This window comes from Triticum aestivum, chromosome 1A, assembly GCF_018294505.1.
Source record: "Triticum aestivum cultivar Chinese Spring chromosome 1A, IWGSC CS RefSeq v2.1, whole genome shotgun sequence".
NCBI classification, from domain to species: domain Eukaryota; kingdom Viridiplantae; phylum Streptophyta; class Magnoliopsida; order Poales; family Poaceae; genus Triticum; species Triticum aestivum.
The window spans coordinates 123,260,270-123,282,198 of NC_057794.1; the positions used below are offsets into that span (position 1 = coordinate 123,260,270).

Sequence of the window (21,929 nt, forward strand, 5' to 3'; positions counted from 1 at the left end):
TAGAGGCTTTTCGTAAGATAGAAGTTCATATTCTTCATATGTTGTCTTAACCATGCTTTCCTGATCAGCAAAGAAATCCTGAAAAAATGTGCATCTTCTGTCCAATTTATGCATATAGAGGCTCTTCGTAAGATAAAAGATGATGTTCTTCATATAATCATGCTTTCCTGATCAGCCAAGAAATCCTGAAAAAGTGCGCATATACTGTTCAATTTATGCATAAAAGGCTCTTTGTAAGATAGAAGATGATGTTCATCATATGTCGCCTTCATGCTTTCCGGAAAAGCATAAGCATATATAGCCGACATCACCATATATAGGCCTGGTTTATTATTGTGATCTCTGTCGTACCTATGTGCAGCTCTTTTTTAGCTAATCCTTGTTTTGCAGGCCTGGTGGTTCAATTCAATAAAAATAATGTACCCTATAGCATTTTTTCAATGTGACGGAACAACATCCGAGAGGGTCAGTGCTGGACCGATAGGTGTCTCTACAAGTCTGCAGATTATGTTACCCTATGATATGATCCTCCATGGAGCGAAATTTATCTTCATGTGTCACAAAAAATAGGTTTGCTCGGTGCTAATGGGGTTGCTGCTATGAGTAGTCTCTTTAGAGCTAACTGTATGGACTTTGAGACAGATTCTTTTTGTGAAATGCTGCCTTCTGAAGGAGGTGCTCACAGATCGATTCCTTGTTTCAGAAAAATATCATCTTACTATGATCATGCTTTTAGACGTTCTGCTTTAGCAGTGATGCAGGTTATCCCTTTTTGCAAGAAAGGTTATTTCGCTGCTCATGTCTTTATGTGGCTGGGCTCTCTCAAGCAACAGGAGACACACATTTCGGCAGGGAATCACAAAGCTTTCAGCAGTGATGTCCAACAGGCTATTGTGAAACCCAGCAAAATTGGATAGGGATGCCAAGCTACTATTTTTCTGTCAGGTAAAACAATTGCTCATGCAAATGTATGTTCAGCTCTATTGTGTTGTTACAATGTTGAATTCTCTTTTAATTCGGTGTTCTCCTTACCGACGTTCTTTCCTGAGGACCGTCTCAGCTTTGGATAAACATCTGTTATGTTCTCCGAGGAATAAGTAATAGCCCCGTCGTGCTTCTAATGTGTTATTCCTTTGTTGTTATTATGGTAGTACGAACCCAGTTTGTTGTTTGGTTTATCTAAATATAAGAGAACATGGTTTCCATACATTTAAATTTACAGAACATGTTAGCTTAACTATGGGCTACAATATATAGGTAAAATGTGTATCCATTGTGACAAAGATTTCTGTGAATTCTGCCATCTTTTGTCCAGAACACTCTGTCATGCTAACAAAATGCTGGAAGGGTAATGCTTCATATGATCAGCAGGCATGCCTGCCTGAATTGGGCGCCATGTTTCCTTGCAATAAAGGACTTTCTGATACACTTGAAAATTAGCTTATAAAATCGAAACGAGAGTTTGATAATTGATTTATAAAGAACTTTGTGCGTTTAGAGTTTGACAATGACAGACAACGGAGGAATGACCACGATCACTCTACTTTGTTGCTTCATCTTGTAGTACAATAATGATATGCCAAATTATTAGCATTATTATTTGGAATAAAGAATTTTAGGCGCCATTTATTTCTTCTTACATTAGTATTTGGAATAAATATTCCCCTGATTTTTAAGGTATTTAGATGAATAGTTTTTCAAATTGCATGGTCCTTACATTTCTAGAATTATCTTTTCCTTGCATTATATTTTAGAATAAACAGCTCTTGCATTTTATGTTTTTTTGCCAAATGGATTCTCCTACTATATATGCTTGCCTTATTCAGAACATGTACAGCAGTGTATCATGAGCATATGGCATCGTTGCATCTTATTTGGTTGTGTACAAATTTATCACAATATTTCCCTTTATGATGCATATTTAATTTAGTCCAGTTTAGTCCTTAGATATGTTCATCTTGTTCATCAGATTAGATGAGAGACTGATGCTGCTGCGACCATAAGTGCCGGTGATTTCTGTACATGCACCGAACCAACTAAAGCAAACATTGAATGTGTAACTTCTTCCTAGGTAAGAATAATGTGCGCTCATGTTTGCATAGTTTTTATATAGTAAGTTTGTAATGTGCATGACCAAGTGGGGCCACATGACTCACCAAATAGTATTTGTTGTCTCTTGGATTGTTATTTATAAAAAAATTGTATTGATCTGAACAGAAAGGTCACATTTGCATTTTGGTTCCGTATATGTAGTACTTTCACTGATCTTTTTTCCTATACAAACATACAGGGCGCAAGCATTGGGTGAATCAAATTCACCAAAGGTTGAAGGAGCTCATCCATCTAGTGAGAGCATTGCAGCTTCCCACATGCCATTTATTAATCCATCTGTTTTAATTGCATCAGATACTCCATCCTTCAATTGTATTGCCAATGTCACTTACACATATGTAATTAAGAGAAAATAGGACTTTGCAAGGATGTCACACTACTATTATTTCGATGTGTTTTGTTGAGAAGCTTTATCAAAATTACTATAGTGATCAGTTTCATGGAGTGCCATTTGTTTACACTTTCGTTGCACGGTCACCTGTTGGCACATTCATGGTCATGAAATGCCTATGTTGTAGATTTATGATCCAATTTATGACTTGCTAGAAAAACGTGTTGACATGGAACTAAGAGGATGGCCAATATGACCCGGAAAATTTAGATGATGGTAGCTATATAAAATAATAAATACTGGTGTAGGTTCAGAAGTTCTTTCACTGGAAATAGAAATTCAGTTCTTCCATGTCTAGCTATTTGCAAAATTACTATCACTTTATTGGAAAAATAGGCGGGCGCAGCAACGCGCGCCAATCATGATCTAGTTCTCCTAATGATGTGATCCCGTTAATCAAATGACAACTCATGTCTATGGTTAGAAAACATAACCATCTTTGATCAACGAGCTAGTCAAGTAGAGGCATACTAGTGACACTGTTTGTCTATGTATTCACACATGTATTATGTTTTCGGTTAATACAATTTTAGCATGAATAATAAACATTTATCATGATATAAGGAAATAAATAATAACTTTGTTATTGCCTCTAGGGCATATTTCCTTCAGTCTCCCACTTGCACTAGAGTCAATAATCTAGTTCACATCGCCATGTGATTTAATACCAATAGTTCACATCACCATGTGATTAACACCCATAGTTCACATCGACATGTGACCAACACCCAAAGGGTTTACTAGAGTCAATAATCTAGTTCACATCACTATGTGATTAACACCCAAAGAGTACTAAGGTGTGATCATGTTTTGCTTGTGAGAGAAGTTTAGTCAACCGGTCTGCCACATTTAGATCCGTAAGTATTTTGCAAATTTCTATGTCAACAACGCTCTGCACGGAGCTACTCTAGCTAATTGCTCCCACTTTCAATATGTATCCAGATTGAGATTTAGAGTCATCTGGATCAGTGTCAAAATTTGCATCGACGTAACCCTTTACGACGAACCTTTTTTTGTCACCTCCATAATCGAGAAACATATCCTTATTCCACTAAGGATAATTTTGTCTGTTGTCCGGTGATCTACTCCTAGATCACTATTGTAGTCCCTTGCCAAAATCAGTGTAGGGTATACAATAGATTTGGTACACAGCATGGCATATTTTATAGAACCTATGACCAAGGCATAGGGAATGACTTTCATTCTCTTTCTATCTTCTGCCATGGTCGGGCTTTGAGTCTTACTTAGTTTCACACCTTGTAACACAGGCAAGAACTCTTTTTTTGATTGTTCCATTTTGAACTACTTCAAAATCTTGTCAAGGTATGTACTCATTGAAAAACTTATCAAGCGTCTTGATCTATCTCTATAGATCTTGATGCTCAATATGTAAGTAGCTTCACCGAGGCCTTTCTTTGAAAAACTCCTTTCAAACACTCCTTTATGCTTTGCAAAATAATTCTACATTATCTCCGATCAACAATATGTCATTCACATATACTTATCAGAAATGTTGTAGAGCTCCCACTCACTTTCTTGTAAATACAGGCTTCACCGCAAGAATGTATAAAACTATATGCTTTAATCAACTTATCAAAGCGTATATTCCAACTCCGAGATGCTTGCACCAGTCCATAGATGGATCGCTGGAGCTTGCATATTTTTTAGCACCTTTAGGATTGACAAAACTTTCTTGTTGCATCATATACAATTCTTCTTTAATAAATGCATTAAGGAATGTAGTTTTGTTTATCCATTTGCCAGATCTCATAAAATGTGGCAATTGCTAACATGATTCGGACAGACTTAAGCATAGATACGAGTGAGAAACTCTCATCGTAGTCAACACCTTGAACTTGTCGAAAACCTTTTGCGACAATTCTAGCTTTGTAGATAGTAACACTACTATCAGTGTCCGTCTTCCTCTTGAAGATCCATTTAATCTCAATGGCTCGCCAATCTTTGGGCAAGTCAATCAAAGTCCATACTTTGTTCTTATACATGGATCTCATCTTAGATTTCATGGCCTCAAGCCATTTCGCGGAATCTGGGCTCATCATCGCTTCCTCATAGTTTGTAGGTTCGTCATGGTCAAGTAACATGACCTACAGAACAGGATTACCGTACCACTCTGGTGCGGATCTCACTCGGGTTCACCTACGAGGTTCGGTAGTAACTTGATTTGAAGTTACATGATCATCATCATTAGCTTCCTCATTAATTGGTGTAGTAGTCACAGGAACAGATTTCTGTGATGAACTACTTTCCAATAAGGGAGTAGGTATAGTTACCTCATCAAGTTCTACTTTCCTCCCACTCACTTCTTTCGAGAGAAACTCCTTCTCTAGAAAGGATCCATTCTCAGCAATGAATATCTTGCCTTCGGATCTGTGATAGAAGGTGTACCCAACATTTTCTTTTGGGTATCCTATGAAGACGCACTTCTCCGATTTGGGTTTGAGCTTATCAGGTTGAAACTTTTTCACATAAGCATTGCAACCTCAAACTTTAAGAAATGACAGCTTAGGTTTCTTGCCAAACCATAGTTCATACGGTGTCGTCTCAACGGATTTAGATGGTGCCCTATTTAATGTGAATGTAGCTGTCTCTAATGCATAACCCCAAAAGGATAGTGGTAAATCGGTAAGAGACATCATAGATCGCACCATATCTAATAAAGTACGGTTACGACGTTCAGACACACCATTACACTGTGGTGTTCCAGGTGGCGTGAGTAGTGAAACTATTTCACATTGTTTTAACTGAAGTCCAAACTCGTAACTCAAATATTTTTCTGCGATCATATCGTAGAAACTTTTATTTTTGTTACGATGATTCTCCACTTCACTCTGAAATTCTTTGAATTTTTCAAATGTTTCAGACTTGTGTTTCATCAAGTAGATATACTCATATCTGCTCAAATCATCTGTGAAGATCAGAAAATAATGATACCTGCCGCGGGCCTCAATATTCATCAGACCACATACATCAGTATGTTTGATTTCCAACAAATCTGTTGCTCACTCCATTGTTTTGGAGAACGGAGTCTTAGTCATCTTGCCCATGAGGCATGGTTCGCAAGAATCAACTGATTCATAATCAAGTGATTCCAAAATCCCATCAGCATGGTTTTTCTTCATGCGCTTTACACCAATATGACCTAAACGGCAGTGCCACAAATAAGTTGCACTATCATTATTAACTTTGCATCTTTTGGCTTCAATATTATGAAAATGTGTATCACCACGATCGAGATCCAACAAACCATTTTCATTGGGTGTATGACCATAGAAGGTTTTATTCATGTAAACAGAACAACAATTATTCTCTAACTTACATTAATAACCGTATTGCAATAAACATGATCCAATCATATTCATGCTCAACGCAAACACTAAAGAACATTTATTTTAGGTTTAACACTAATCCTGAAAGTATAGGGAGTGTGCGATGATGATCATATCAATCTTGGAACCATTTCCAATACACATCGTCACTTCACCCTTAACTAGTCTCTGTTCATTCTGCAACTCCATTTTCGAGTTACTATTCTTAGCAACTAAACTAGTATCAAATACTGAGGGGTTGCTATAAACACTAGTAAAGTACACATCAATAACATGTATATCAAATATACCTATGTTCACTTTGCCATCCTTCTTATCCGCCAATTACTTGGGGTAGTTCCGCTTCCAGTGACCAGTCCCTTTGCAGTAGAAGCACTCAGTTTCAGGCTTAGGTCCAGACTTGGGTTTTTTCACTTGAGCAGCAACTTGCTTACCGTTCTTATTGAAGTTCCCCTTTCTTCCCTTTGTCCCTTTACTTGAAACTAGTGGTTTTGTTTACCATCAACACTTGATGCTTTTCTTGATTCCTACCTTCGTCGATTTCAGCATCACAAAGAGCTTGGGAATCGTGTCCGCTATCCCTTGCATATTATAGTTCATCACAAAGTTCTACTAACTTGGTGATGGTGACTAGAGAATTCTGTCAATCACTATTTTATCTGGAAGATTAACTCCCACTTGATTCAAACGATTGTAGTACCCAGACAATCTGAGCACATGCTCACTGCTTGAGCTATTCTCCTCCATCTTTTAGCTATAGAACTTGTTGGAGACTTCATATCTCTCAACTCGGGTATTTGCTTGAAATATTAACTTCAACTCCTGGAACATCTCATATGGTCCATGACGTTCAAAACGTCTTTGAAGTCCCGATTCTAAGCCGTTTAAGCATGGTGCACTAAACTATCAAGTAGTCATCATATTGAGCTAGCCAAACGTTCATAACATCTGCATCTGCTCCTGCAATAGGTTTGTCACCTAGCGGTGCATCAAGGACATAATTCTTCTGTGCATCAATGAGGATAAACCTCAGATCACGGATCCAATCCGCATCATTGCTACTAACATCTTTCAACTTAGTTTTCTATAGGAACATATCAAAAATAAAACAGGGGAGCTAAACGCGAGCTATTGATCTACAACATAGATATGCTAATACTACCAGGACTAAGTTCATGATAAATTTAAGTTCAATTAATCATATTACTTATGAACTCCCACTTAGATAGACATCCCTCTAATCCTCTAAGTGATCACGTGATCCATATCAACTAAACCATGTCCGATCATCATGTGAGATGGAGTAGTTTCAATGGTGAACATCACTATGTTGATCATATCTACTATATGATTCACGCTCGACCTTTCGGTCTCAGTGTTCCGAGGCCATGTCTGTTATATGCTAGGCTCGTCAAGTTTAACCTGAGTATTCCGCGTGTGCAACTGTTTTGCACCCGTTGTATTTGAACGTAGAGCCTATCACACCCGATCATCACGTGGTGTCTCAGCACGAAGAACTTTCGCAATGGTGCATACTCAGGGAGAACACTTATATCTTGATAATTTAGTGAGAGGTCATCTTATAATGCTACCATCAATCAAAGCAAGATAAGATGCATAAAAGATAAACATCACATGCAATCAATATAAGTGATATGATATGGACATCATCATCTTGTGCTTGTGATCTTCATCTCCGAAGCACCGTCATGATCACCATCGTCACCGGCGCGACACCTTGATCTCCATCGTAGCATCGTTGTCATCTCGCCAACTTATGCTTCTATGACTATCGCTACCGCTTAGTGATAAAGTAAAGCATTACAGGGCGATTGCATTGCATACAATAAAGCGACAACCATATGGCTCCTGCCAGTTGCCGATAACCCGGTTACAAAACATGATCATCTCATACAATAAAATATAGCATCATGCCTTGACCATATCACATCACAACATGCCCTGCAAAAACAAGTTAGACGTCCTCTACTTTGTTGTTGCAAAGTTTTACGTGGCTGCTACGGGCAGAGCAAGAACCGTTCTTACCTACGCATCAAAACCACAACGATAGTTCAACAAGTAAGTGTTGTTTTAACCTTCTCAAGGATCGGGCGTAGCCACACTTGGTTCAACTAAAGTTGAAAAAACTGACACCCATCAGCCACCTGTGTGCAAAGCACGTCGGTAGAACCAGTCTCGCGTAAGCGTACGCGTAATGTCGATCTGGGCCGCTTCATCCAACAATACCGCCGAACCAAAGTATGACATGCTGGTAAGCAGTATGACTTGTATCGCCCACAACTCACTTGTGTTCTACTCGTGCATATGACATCTACGCATAAAACCTGGCTCGGATGCCACTGTTAGGGAACGTAGTAATTTTAAAAAAAATTCCTACGCACATGCAAGATCATGGTGATGCATAGCAACGAGAGGGGAGAGTGTGTCCACGTACCCTCGTAGACCGAAAGCGGAAGCGTTAGCACAACGCGGTTGATGTAGTCGTACGTCTTCACGATCCGACCGATCAAGTACCAAACGCACGGCACCTCCGAGTTCTGCACACGTTCAACTCGATGATGTCCCTCGAACTCCGATCCAGCTGAGTGTTGAGGGAGAGTTTCGTCAGCACGACGGCGTGGTGATGATGATGATGTTCTATCGACGCCAGGGCTTCGCCTAAGCACCGCTACGATATGATCGAGGTGGATTAGGGTGGAGGGGGGCACCGCACACGGCTAAGAGATCAAGAGATCAATTGTTCTGTCTATGGGGTGCCCCCTGGCCATGTATATAAAGGAGTGGAGGAGGGGGAGAGGGTCGGCCCCTATGGCGCGCCCTGGAGGAGTCCTACTCCCACCGGGAGTAGGATTCCTCCCCTTCCAAGTAGTAGGAGTAGGAGTCAAGGAAAGGGAAGAGGGAAGAGAAGGAAGGAGGGGGCGCAGCCCCTCCCCCTAGTCCAATTCGGACTAGGCATTGGGGGGTGCGCAGCCTCTTCTCTCTTTTTCCTCTAAAGCCCAATAAGGCCCATATACTCCCCGGCGAATTCCCGTAACTCTCCGGTACTCCGAAAAATACCCGAATCACTCAGAATCTTTCTGATGTCCGAATATAGTCATCCAATATATCGATCTTTACGTCTCGACCATTTCGAGACTCCTCTTCATGTCCCCGATCTCATCCAGGACTCCAAACTACCTTCGGTACATCAAAACACATAAACTCATAATATAACTGTCATCGAACTTTAAGCGTGCGGACCCTACGGGTTCGAGAACAATGTAGACATGACCGAGACACGTTTCCGGTCAATAACCAATAGCGGAACCTGGATGCTCATATTGGCTCCCACATATTCTACGAAGATCTTTATCGGTCAAACCGCATAACAACATACGTTGTTCCCTTTGTCATCGGTATGTTACTTGCCCGAGATTCGATCGTCGGTATCTCAATACCTAGTTCAATCTCGTTACCGACAAGTCTCTTTACTCATTCTGTAATACATCATCCTGCGACTAACTCATTAGTTGCAATGCTTGCAAGGCTTATAGTGATGTGCATTACCGAGTGGGCCTAGAGATACCTCTCCGACAATCGGAGTGACAAATCCTAATCTCGAAATACGCCAACCCAACAAGTACCTTCGGAGACACCTGTAGAGCACCTTTATAATCACCCAGTTACGTTGTGACGTTTGGTGGCACACAAAGTGTTCCTCCGGTAAATGGGAGTTGCATAATCTCATAGTCATAGGAACATGTATAAGTCATGAAGAAAGCAATAGAAACAAGCTAAAAGATCAAGTGCTAAGCTAACGGAATGGGTCAAGTCAATCACATCATTCTCCTAATGATGTGATCTCGTTAATCAAATGACAACTCATGTCTATGGTTAGGAAACAAAACCATCTTTGATCAACAAGCTAGTCAAGTAGAGGCATACTAGTGACACTTTGTTTGTCTATGTATTCACACATGTATTATGTTTCCGGTTAATACAATTCTAGCATGAATAATAAACATTTATCATGATATAAGGAAATAAACAATAACTTTATTATTGCCTCTAGGGCATATTTCCTTCATAGATGAAGAGCAATTATTTATTGAATCGATGGTCCAAGTGGCTGGTTATTATCATATAGCAGCAGCACCTGAAAGCATCATATAGCAGCAGTAGCTCATAGCAACTCATCATACAGCTGCAACAGTGTGCAATTCATCATATACCAGCAGCAGTTCATAGCAATTCATCATATAGCAGCAGCAGCTCATAGCAATTCATCATATAGCAGCAGCAGGAGCAGCTCATAGCAATTCATCATATAGCAGCAGCACGAGCAGCTCATAGCAATTCATCATATAGCATCAGCAGGAGCTGCTCATAACAATTCATCATACAACAGCAGCAGGAGCAGCTTATAGCAACTCATCATATAGCAGCAGCAGAAGCTCATAGCAATTCATCAAATAACAGCAGGAGGAGCTCATAGCAATTCATTATATAGCAGCAGAAGCTCATAGCAATTCATCATATAGCAGCAGCAGGAGTAGCTCATAGCAATGCATCATATAGCAGCAACAGAATAAGAAGCTCATAGCAATTCATCGTATAGTGGATCAGAATGAAAATTCGGCAAAAACTTAGAGGAGATCCTCACCTTGTTGGATGAGCTCATCTTTCAGCAGCACCTCAAGGCCACGGCCTGGGAGGTGGGGAGGGGGAATAAGGTGCCTTCTTCCGCAGTGTGGCATCAGCCGTAGTTGTGCAGCGCCTGCCGGAGTAGTGCGTTAGACGAACCACAGTGGAGCAGCTGCTGGAGACCATGAGAATGAGGGGCGGCACCAGAGGGAGGAGCAGCCAGGGAGATTTGCCCCTACCTGCCGGCCATGTAGCCTAGCTGGACAGAGCATCGTCGAGGATCAGGCTAGATGGGACCAGTGGCGACAACTTGTTAGAGGAACCCTAGTGCTGCAGGAAGGGTATCGAGGTAGAGGGAAAGGGGAGAGGAGATGTAACCGGGCAGGGCAATGAACGCTTGTGTGTTTGTTTTTACTTGAGGGTGAGGTGTGACGCGGGCGTCATCAGTTGCATTTTGAGTGTAATATAGGAAGACAACAGAGTCATTTCACTATTCCCCTTCCCTTCAATTTTTAGTGAGGTTCTACCCAAAACACCCCCCTCTAAAGCGAAATTATTTAAGCCCAAGCCCATAACTCAAAAATGACTTCTTTACATATTTTATGGCTTATTTTGACAATAAGCCCAGAAAAGGCGGAATAGAACTGGCCCTTAACCTGCAATTCAATTGTGCGTGGAATGATGAATCACTCCTGCCTGCTATAGTGTACATTTAGGCATCATCATACATGGCATAACATAATACATGTGCATTCCATTGTAGAATCTGGAATATGCAATGTTTATGTTAGTTCATACGTTGCACATGATGTTTAAATGCCCCTTAAATCTGGTCAGTCAAGTGATGGTCTTTAAGCCTCATTCTTTGCTTCTTTTCTTGATATGTAAGATTTGCTCACACATCTGTTCAATTGCTTGTTTACATCAGCAAGCCATACTAGGACTGTTTGCTTTGATTACTTGATGTTCTTGACCTAACACTCTAACAGAGCTTGTCAACGATTTAAACACTAAGGGCTGCTGTAGTGGGGCCTTTTCTAACTCATAGGTGACATAAAGGTTTGGATGTACAGTAAAGTAGGCTCTCCAAGAGTACCTGGAGAACCAGTTCAAAGGTACGCCTAGTTTTTACATAGTGTAGACATAGTAAATGCTCATTTCATTGTGTGCAAGTGCAAGAGATGCGGCATGTTTCATTATATGGTGTTGTTTTGTTATAATCTCATCCTTTTGTGTTCACAGACTGGAAAGTATGCATATTTATGTTCCAAGGAGATGAGTAACTAGTTTGTGTCACCTTGCAGAGGGGGTGCAATGAAGATAAGATTGAGGATTTCCAAGTACAAGATGTTAGGAAGGAGCCTTGCAAGAGAAGTAGGAGCTGCACTGAGCCTCTTCAACCTATTAAGGTAAGTCACTTTATCCAACTCAACAGTTCAATTTCTTGTTTGTTTCAGGCATAGTTAATTTGCTCTTTTCAATTGCTTTATTTGTCCTCAGTTAATGAGATGCCCAAAGAATGATGCCTGATGTTGGGTACTTGTATAACTATTAGTTGACATAATTAAAGGTCTTACCATTTAATTACTCTGCCAAAGTGTGCCTGAAGCTTTGAAGTCTATTAACCAACTATTATTGAATGAGGCTCACAATCTAGTTTATACTAGGCTAATGATTGCATAGTTCTGCTTGTTGTAGTATGTTTGTATGAAATCCTCTGCTGTTCATTATGCTCCCTAAGACTTTAATTGAGCTACAGAATGGCCAACTGCTTGCTTACTTCTATGCAACGTGTTGTCTAAATTTGTACTCCCTCCTTCCATCTATATAGGGCCTAATGCGTTTTTCGAGGATAACTTTGACCAAATATTAGAGCAATAATATATGACATGCAACTTACACAAAGCACACCATTAAATTCGTGTGTGAAAGGAGCTTTTAGTGATATAATTTTCACATTGTGCATGTCATGTACTATTAATCTTGTCAATAGTCAAAGGCGGTCTTAAAAAATGCATTAGGCCCTATATAGATGGAAGGAGGGAGTAACTTGTCTGTGTTTTGGATTGGGCCCCAACATCATGCTCCTCTGGTGAGCTAAGAGAGATTTCTGTATGCAGGCTGCATAGACTACCTTTTTATAATTTTTAAAATATCATCTGCTTATGCTTCATGACGTGTAACATTATTATTAGTCTTGTTTTGCCATGTACAAAATAGTCTGTCTTGCTCGCTTCATTGTTGTAACTATATTTTTGCCCTAGTCATGTGTACTTACAGAAACATTTCAGGATAAAGTGACATCGACACAAAGATCTGTGAGCAATGCGGCATGGCCTTTACCGAATGGTTATGGATTGGAATTGGAATGTGCTGATGTTCTCGAGCATCAACTAGAGGTGGCAAGACAACGTGTACATGATTCTGAACGTACAATCAACAAATTGAGACTGGACATGCAGGTATTAGATGCAGGAGTCAAAAAATGAAACAAGACACTGAGGTAACAACGAAGGAATTGGAGATTTTGCAGACTGAAATTTGTGCTATCTAAATCCGGCCAATCCTATTTTCTGAAGAGATTATAGTTCAAATGGTAAGTTATGTTGATGCGCGTCCATGATGTATGAGCTGTATTTGCCCGGTGTATGTAATTTGTTGTTTGTGTATGTTTTATTATCACTGGTGCCGAACCATAACGCCCAGAGCGTATAATCGGCTGTAATTTCTTTATTGTGTAGTGTAGGATTATTCTATGTTTCTATGCCTTAGTCTCTTTATTGTATAGTGTATGTTTTTAGAGGTGATAGTATAGAGTATGATAATTCTTTGAATATGCTATGTCATTCAAACGAGGGCCAACTCGCCCAAACATTGTAGTGATCATGGTCGTCCATAGGCTGTACGATCCATGGGCCATCTACGTGACGGACGATCCATGGCCTTCTACGGGTTGTCGGATCCGTGGGCCTTCTATGGGCCGTCGGATCGATGGGCCTTCTATGGGCCGTCGGATCAATGGGCCTTCTATGGGCCATCGGGTCAATGGGCCTTCTATGTCCCGTAGGATCCATGGGCCTTCTACGGGCCGTCTCATCTATGGGCCTTGTACGGGCCGTATAAGGGGCCGTAAATGGGCTAGAGTTGAAATCATCTGTTCATGGGCCGACCATAACGGGCCGTCGTTAATCGGCCGTATTTGATGACGCTATGAAAACGGCCCAATGTATTAGCGGGCCTCAAACGGGCCGACTGTAACCATGGGCTGAATTTGTCCCACAAGCAAAAAATGACAGTAACGGGCCGAAAGTAAACGAATGCTGGAAATGAGCGCAAGAATAAATGGGCCCTTAGAAGGCCGAAAGATAATATGGGCTGGAAACGGCCCAACGGAATAATGGTCCGTTAATGGGTATAAAGTGATACACTGTTCATTACGGGCCAGTTTTACCATGGGTCGTTAATGGGCCGAGGGTTACTAAGGGCCTCATATGGGTCGAAAGACGTCATGGGCCATACATGGGCCGGAAGTTAAAATGGGCTGGAATTATATTGGACGGCCTAGATGACGCTACTGGGCCTAATTCGGATAGGTCGTAAATGGGCCCTAGGTTAGCGGGCTGTAAATGGGCTATATGTGAACAGGCCATTAACAGGAATGGGCCTCTGTTGGGCCGTGCCACGTGTCGACGTATCATATGCGCTTTGGGTCCAATGAGTGGATGACATCTGTCCCAACGGCAAGCCAGCACGTGTTCCCTCCAGCCAATGATGATTTTACACGTGGAAAATCCCCATTGGTCGGGGCTGTTAACGGGTTATCGGATCCAAAACCGGACCTGATAGCTTAACAGCGTTTCGTTACGGTGGATGCCATGTGTCGGTCACCCTTGACGAAAGCACTTATGTGACGCACGATTTATCGTCATGGAAGTGGACACTTCCGTGATGATAATTTTGGTAATGTCATGGAACACTTCTACGACAGCACAGGTATGACTATCTTGATTCTGTCATAAAATTTTCATGGATGTACATGCATGACAGAAAACGTGACCTACTGTGACAAACACGTATCATCACGGAAGTGTATTTTTTTGTAGTGTACACTTGTGTTGAGGTCAAGATATTCCATTCCAACCACATAAATCTTGATCTCTAGCCTTCCCCAAGTTGCTTTCCACTCAAATTTTTTTTCTACCAAATCCAAATCCTGTGAGAGAGAGTTGAGTGTTCGGGAGACTATCATTTGAAGCACAAGAGCAAGGAGTTCATCATCAACACACCATTTGTTACCTCTTGGAGAGTGGTGTCTCCTAGATTGGCTAGGTGTCATTTGGGAGCCTCTGTCAAGATTGTGGAGTTGAACCAAGGAGTTTGTAAGGGCAAGGAGATCGCCTACTTCGTGAAGATCTACCCGAGTGAGGCAAGTCCTTTGTGGGCGACGGCCATAGTGAGATAGACAAGGTTGCTTCTTCGTGGACCCTTCGTGGGTGGAGCCCTCCGTGGACTCGCGCAACCGTTACCCTTTGTGGGTTGAAGTCTCCATCAACGTGGATGTACGATAGCACCACCTATCGGAATCACGCCAAAAATCTCCGTGTCTACATTGCGTTTTCTCCCTCAAACTCCTCCCTTTACCTTCATATGCAATTGTTTTACTTTCCGCTGCTATACTTTTAGAATTGCATGTGTAGATTGATTGCTTGACTTGTGCAAAGTTGCTAAAATCTGCCAAGAACTAAAATTGGAAAAAGGCTAGATTTTTATTTGGTCAAGTAGTCTAATCACCCCCCCCCCCTCTAGACATACTTTCGATCCTACAGTAGCCCAGAATCCTAAAGCTGAGTCTGATATTGGTCTGGGAAAGAGTACAAAAAGGCGAATAACCAACTCGTGTAGATTAAAATGCCGTATTGCTATTTTCATTAGCGTGTGCTTTGTCAAAGTTGTCCCTTCTAGGATTCACCACTCCTGGTACCCCGCATTCTTCTCCTCTGATGCAGTGATCATGGAAGACTACCCGGCTCATTCACTGCAATTATCCACTCCCCTTAAATTGGATTTCAGTATATGCCCCTTTGTCATTAATGGATTTTGCAGCTCTCCTGCCAACATTCAAAAAAGTAGTATATGGCATTGCCATGTCTGCATGACTACATTTTAGTGGCATATACTGAAACTCGATGCACAGAGGTTAGCATATCCTGAAATCTAGCATACAACTCTTTCTTTTTCAAGATCAACTTGCAAATAGCCTGGCCTTCTTGGCAGTATTAAGACAAATTCATTCTGCAGAGAAATGAGCAGAGGGCAACAACTTGTAAATATTCCTTTGCCCTCTGCTACTGCTTCCTTCGTACATTTAGAGATTGCACTAGCAGAGGGCAACAATTGGCACTTGCTTCATTTCGAAGATGATCATTTTAAAGGCATTGAGGAAAATATGTAAATAAGGGTCTTTAAAATCCTTTAGAGGAGCAAAATGAGCAGCTAACCGCACCTAAACAAACTCTTAAACATTTCGATGAGCAAAATTTTAATGAGTTATCCCCCAAAAGGCAGCCCAAGCCTCTCATTTTAACTCGACCGACGTCACTTCTCGGGATAATTTCGGCCGCTCCCCACTCCTGCCCGAGGCGCCACCTCTTCCCACCACAGCCGCCCCTCGCTGTCGCCGCCACTGCAACCCTCGATTTAGGCCTGAATGGAACCGAAAGGCAATTCCGCTACCCCGCCAGCCACTGATGTCGCCGGAATTGAGCCTCCACCCCCGGCGCTGGCAGGGCGAAGGAAACGTTTGGCGACAAAAAACTTGCTCCGTGTTGTGCGCCAGTCATCAAAGGTCGGCAGTAAGGCCCCAGCAGCCGGGACGATGCTCGGTCATCCTCTCTGCTGCTTCGGTCAGCAGCAAGCAGATGAGGAAGCCGACAGAGGCGATGAAGGTCTGTCCGCACTCATCCAGGCAGTGACGAAGAAGAAGAAAGCCACCACGCGAAGCCTACAACACCTCCTTCTCGTTTGGTGGCTCGTAGCCTCGCTCCTGCCACCCCTACACCTCCTCCGGCATGTTTGGCCGCCCCAGTCGTGGTCGAGGGTTGTCAAGTAGTAACCAAGCTCATAATTTAGCAAATTGTGATTATGATTATAATCATAATGATAATTAAAATCAGCTCTCGTTATGTTGTCATAATCATAATCATAATCACAACACCGTGAGAGAGGGCTTGGTGAACAAATGTGAATTAAAATCACCTTTTGTTATGTAATAATAATCATAATTTGGCATTTTCTTCTACTATATAAGAGGGGATGACAAAACATCTGAATGTTGTCACAAAATACTAAAAGTTAATCAAGAGTCCCAATATTGGTACAATAGATTATGACAAAAATCTAAGAAGAATACAAATAAAGAAATAATGATTGTTCACCAAATGGACTATCTCCTATAACAAATGCAAATTCCATAAACCCAATTTTAGTGATCATTTGAGCATTTTTTCACTTCAAAAAATTTATATACCATGGTTTAAGATATATAATAAGAAATGTGAATTAAAATCACCTTCCGTTATGTAATAAATGTAGTTTAGCATTTTCTTCAACTTTTAAGAAGAAGAAATTAAAATAAAACAAAAGTCGCCAAAATTTGTGAAACTTTTCACAGTGTCTTAACATCGGTACATAAGCTTGTCATAAAAATCTCAGACTATTTCTCGGAAGTTGGAAAACCATTTACTTAGAAATGCCCCATTTTGGTCTACCTATAGCATCATTTTAATTCTCGAAAGTTGGAAAACCACTTGCTTAGAAATGCCCTATTTGGTTTACCTATAGCACGATTTTGTAAAACTGACCAAAATTCATGTTTCCCCAAAAAATATTAAAATATTCCAATAATTCTACATGCATGTATTTGCATGAGATGGAAAAGTTTAGCTTTAAAATTATATTTTGAAACGGTGCCATCACTTAATTGGTACTCTCTCCGTTCTAAATTACTTGTCTTGGATTTGTCTAGATACGGATGTATCTAGACTCATTTTAGTGCTAGATACCTCCATATATAGACAAATCCAAGATGAATCGAACTAGCAAATGTGTCCTTTTTTGCGTGAGACGAAGGGAGCGGCAAAGGGGGCAGATCCAACGGTTACAGCCATCTTGATCGAATGTGGACCGATGTAGGGCCTGCGCCGATCGACCGGCACGGAGCGCTGCCCAGAAACAACACAGCAACATAGTTGCTCACTTGTGTACAACCTTTTTTCTTTTCTTTTTTGTTATTTTCCGCTTAAGAAACATTGAACGTTCTGACGGTTGCAATTCTTGATCGAAATCTTCATTTTATAGGTGGAATCAACAATTTTTTGGGGCAATTTGTTCCTTCGCTGTATACTTCATGTTAGAGGATAAAATAGCTGAAGATGCGCCGCCAAAATCAGTTAACCGAAGTAGCGATTTAGGAGTAGTTAATTAGGTAAATCATTCATTCTTACATATTCATCACTCCATCCATAGTGGAGATAGATGAAGCAATTACAGGGACACGTGCACACACATACACACAAGGACACCAAGGGCAGAGCATAGGCGGAGAGCGAGCAAGTAAACCACACGCACACGCACACGCACCCTTGCTCGACTCCATCAGATCAGAGGGACGCTCGTTATTCACGTATACTCTCACACCATCACACGAGTGCATGCAGCTTAACAGTTGCAGGGGTTGCACTTGCAGTTGTCGCCGCAGCTGCAGCCCTCGCCGGACTGGCCGGCGGCCACCTCGAACTGCCCCGCCTTGTTCTCAGGCGCCACGCCGAGGACGACCACGGCGGCGACCTGGGCCGCGGCACTGCCCTGCTCCGTCAGATCAGGGTACATCTTCCTGCAACGGGCCAAGGCAACCGGTCGGCGAATCAAATCAATAGTTCATCACCACAATAGGAATTGATGCTTGATCAGCTAAAGGGATCACCGGATGAAGTAGTACATAAATAGCACGAGAGTATTTTGCAAGGAGAAGCATCCATTAATGATTGAAAAAAAAACATCCATACCCGCACTTGCAGTCTGAGCCGCAGCTGCAACCGGATCCACAGTTGCAAGACATCCTCCAAATCTGATGAACCCAAAAAGATTTCAAGGAGAAGAAGATGAGCTTTGGTGTCGAGGATGATGATGATCACAATTGAATTGAATGGATAGCCTCCCACCGGCGCCACTATTTATAGCCGAATGGTGTACACAAGATTGGTAGCGTACAAGAGGAGGCCACTCTAGTCTAGCCAATAAGCTGCCGTTGCGTGGCAGTTGCACGATGCTACACGTACGCCGGCCTCCCGGAATTAGTCCAATTTCTCGAAATCGATTGATTATCCTTAGGGGCGGTTAGATGTTACTCCCCTATAATTCTTTACAGAGGGAGTACTATTGAATTTCTTGTAGTGATAAAAAGTGTTTAGGTTACTGGCTTACTGCGGTAGCTGGTTAAGTTAAGCACAAAGACAATCTGAGCTGATCTTTCTGGTTGCTTTCTGAAAAATGAATAAGAAAATATCCAAACCCACTAATAATAGTTCAGCACGCCCACAAATCCAACGTATGGACCTCCTCTACCTTCAAATCTCTATCTCTGGGTTACATTCGCAGTATACTGTTCCTTGATGAAGACGTGAATGGTTTGTGTCAAAAGGAATAATGCGTAGTTGACTTCCCTTCCCTCCCCCTTCTTTCGATTTCACACTATTCAATACTCCTATCATTTTGTATCTTCCCGAAAAGAAAAGAAAAAGGCATGATTTTCTATATATGACTTTCTCAAATGCAAGACAGCAAGAAATGGGCCTTCTTCATTGCTTCTCAAAATTTCTTTTGCGGTACATCAAGTAGCTTTTAGATATTAAACAAAGAGACCATTCATTCAATATCTATCTACAAGTTGTAGGGAGTAAAAGTGCAACATTTCTATTTCTTTTAAGGAAGTATGGTGAACATAAGTACTTTCTTTGTTTTTTGTTTTTTGGGTAACTTTCTTCTTATTTTACTAGTTCCCTCTAGAATCGAGAGGGTACATAACGAATTAGTATTTTGTAAGCATGGGGTATACTTGTACTGGAAGCAATTGTTTTCTCCACTCCAATTTGCAAGTCACAGTCTTCTGTTTCAGGAAGAGCCCGTATGAATCACAATGGTATGCATTACCAGCAATGATCATTATGAAGACTACTAGTATATGAGAACTATTTTATTCAAACATTGATGATGAGATCACAACTTGTTTGTTCTAGTTCTTTTAACCGAGACCGCAACAAAACATCACATCCAATACATCAACAATCTAGAAGGAGATATCTTATTTTGATGCGGGGCATAGAAAACTTTATCACAAAACATTAACAAAGATTATGTCACATCCTTAGGTACTAGCTAGTCCTGCACGTCAAAAACAAAAGAGAATTGAGTACTGGACAAACTCCACGGCGGAGAATATCTCATCAACAGAAACTCAACAAGGCCTATTTTCTCCTATGAATCATAGTTTCAGAATAAATATTCATATCACCGTTTGAAGACTTTTTTTAATGACATCTTGGCTGCACATGGATTATGAAGCTAGTTGAAGCTATTTATTAAAATAATTACTTCCAATCTCAAAGAAAAACAATCCTGGGCAGTGTTTCTAAACTATGGCTACAAACGTGGAAACATCAGGCATCAGATCACAAGAGTCTTCAGTGAAAAAGAAATCGGCATATTTTGCAGTAAATTTCTATTGGATTCAACTAACGTCCTAAAATTATTGGCTACGTCACTTATCAATGCCTAGTTTCTTAAAATTGTTGATGTGACTTGTGAGTTTGAAATGCTTGCGCCGTATCCAAAAGATAACTTTCGTGCCTAGATTTCAAGTTGAAGTTGGTTGCTGTCACTTATCGGTTTGAAATGCTTCGCACTTGTACCACAAAGATAGCTTTCATGCCAAAATTTCAAGCCGAAAGATGCTTGCTGTTACTTGTCACTTTGAAACGCTTCCTGTTTAACATGGTCATTCAAATTGAGCAAGTTTAGAGGATCGGTTTGGCAGCTGTGCCGTGCTTTTTCAGAAATGACAACGCTTCCAGGAGTAGGTTTATTTTGTTGAGACTTAATACCCAAGTGAGTTGGGGCATGACCTTGTCAACAATATACCAATATACTCCCTCCGTTCCCAAATATAAGTCTTTCTAAAGATTCCAACAAGTGACTACATACGGAGCAAAATGAGTTAATCTACACTTTAGAATATTTTAACATACATCCATATGTTGTAGTCCATTTGAAATGTCTCCAAAGACATATACTCTTTTTGTAATCATGAACTGGATCCATTGAACTGGTAACATGTACAGTATATAAATACCAATATATGTACGTAGATGGACAGTTGAGAGTTGACAGGGAAAGCAATGGCCTGGTGGATCAAAAAAACTGCAGCTGAAATGTTCAGGAAAAAAAAAACTCCATTTAACTGCGAGCTCTAGTGTTGTACTCCCTCCAATCTTATATTTGTTTATTAGAATTAGTGAGGTGAACCTGATGATCAATTTTAAGAGCAGTCCAAAATAGAGCCGTTCCGTAAGCACAGGAAGAAAAAAAAACAATGGAGACGCCCACCGTGGGGCTCGAACCCACGACCACAAGGTTAAGAGCCTTGCGCTCTACCAACTGAGCTAGACGGGCTTATTTGAATAATTTTTTTAGTATCCTAATTCTTCTCTGTACTGGAAAAAGTTGACAAACGGAGACCTAAATTCTTGAAGTGCAATAGACATCAGCAAAGGGACGCGGCTAATCTGCACCCGAGCTCATATGCTCCCGCATGAACAGTAAAATCGAAAAAAATTCAAAAAATTTCAAATTTTTTTTGAGTGAAACATTGACAAAAGTTCTAAGTGCCTGCAAAAATTCGTCGTGAAAATCACATTCCTAGAAGGCGTGGCAAAAAAAACAAAAAAAGTACTCTGAAAAAGCTACTTTCAAACGCATTTTGAAGCACTGAATTTGTTTTTTTTGCCACGCCTTCTAGGAATGTGATTTCATGACGAATTTTTGCAGGCACTTAGAACTTTTGTTAATGTTTGTCTCAAAAAAAATTGGAATTTTTTGAATTTTTTTCGATTTTTTTTCGATTTTACTGTTCATGCGGGAGCATATGAGCTCGGGTGCAGAATGGACTTTTCGTCAGCAAAGTTGCTTAACTTTGGCGCAAGTTTCAGCCACCAGTTACCAACAATGAAAATCCATGGCATCTGGACCAAATGGACGTCAGTGCACCTCCATGAGACCATGACTTTTGAGAAATAAAGCGAAGTACGCCTAGAGGTTTCAGTCAAGTTCTTGGTGATAGGTCCCATGCAAAACCCACCAGTACACTGCCCTAAATGCAAATC

The 21,929-nt window shown here is 41.0% G+C and overlaps 1 protein-coding gene and 1 non-coding gene across 2 annotated transcripts; both read right to left on the bottom strand.

The window, feature by feature from the left end:
• Positions 1-17,942: 17,942 nt before the first annotated feature.
• Positions 17,943-18,734, bottom strand: LOC543194 (metallothionein-like protein 1). The gene is made up of 2 exons (NM_001427948.1): positions 18,558-18,734; positions 17,943-18,385 (listed from the first exon to the last, which is right to left on the bottom strand). Exons 1-2 carry the CDS (start codon positions 18,608-18,610, stop codon positions 18,211-18,213), a joined length of 228 nt encoding a protein of 75 aa, NP_001414877.1. The 5' UTR covers positions 18,611-18,734; the 3' UTR covers positions 17,943-18,210.
• A 2,412-nt stretch (positions 18,735-21,146) lies between these two features.
• TRNAK-CUU (transfer RNA lysine (anticodon CUU)) lies at positions 21,147-21,219 on the bottom strand. The gene has a single exon. It is a non-coding gene; the product is annotated as a tRNA-Lys (tRNA).
• Positions 21,220-21,929: the final 710 nt, after the last annotated feature.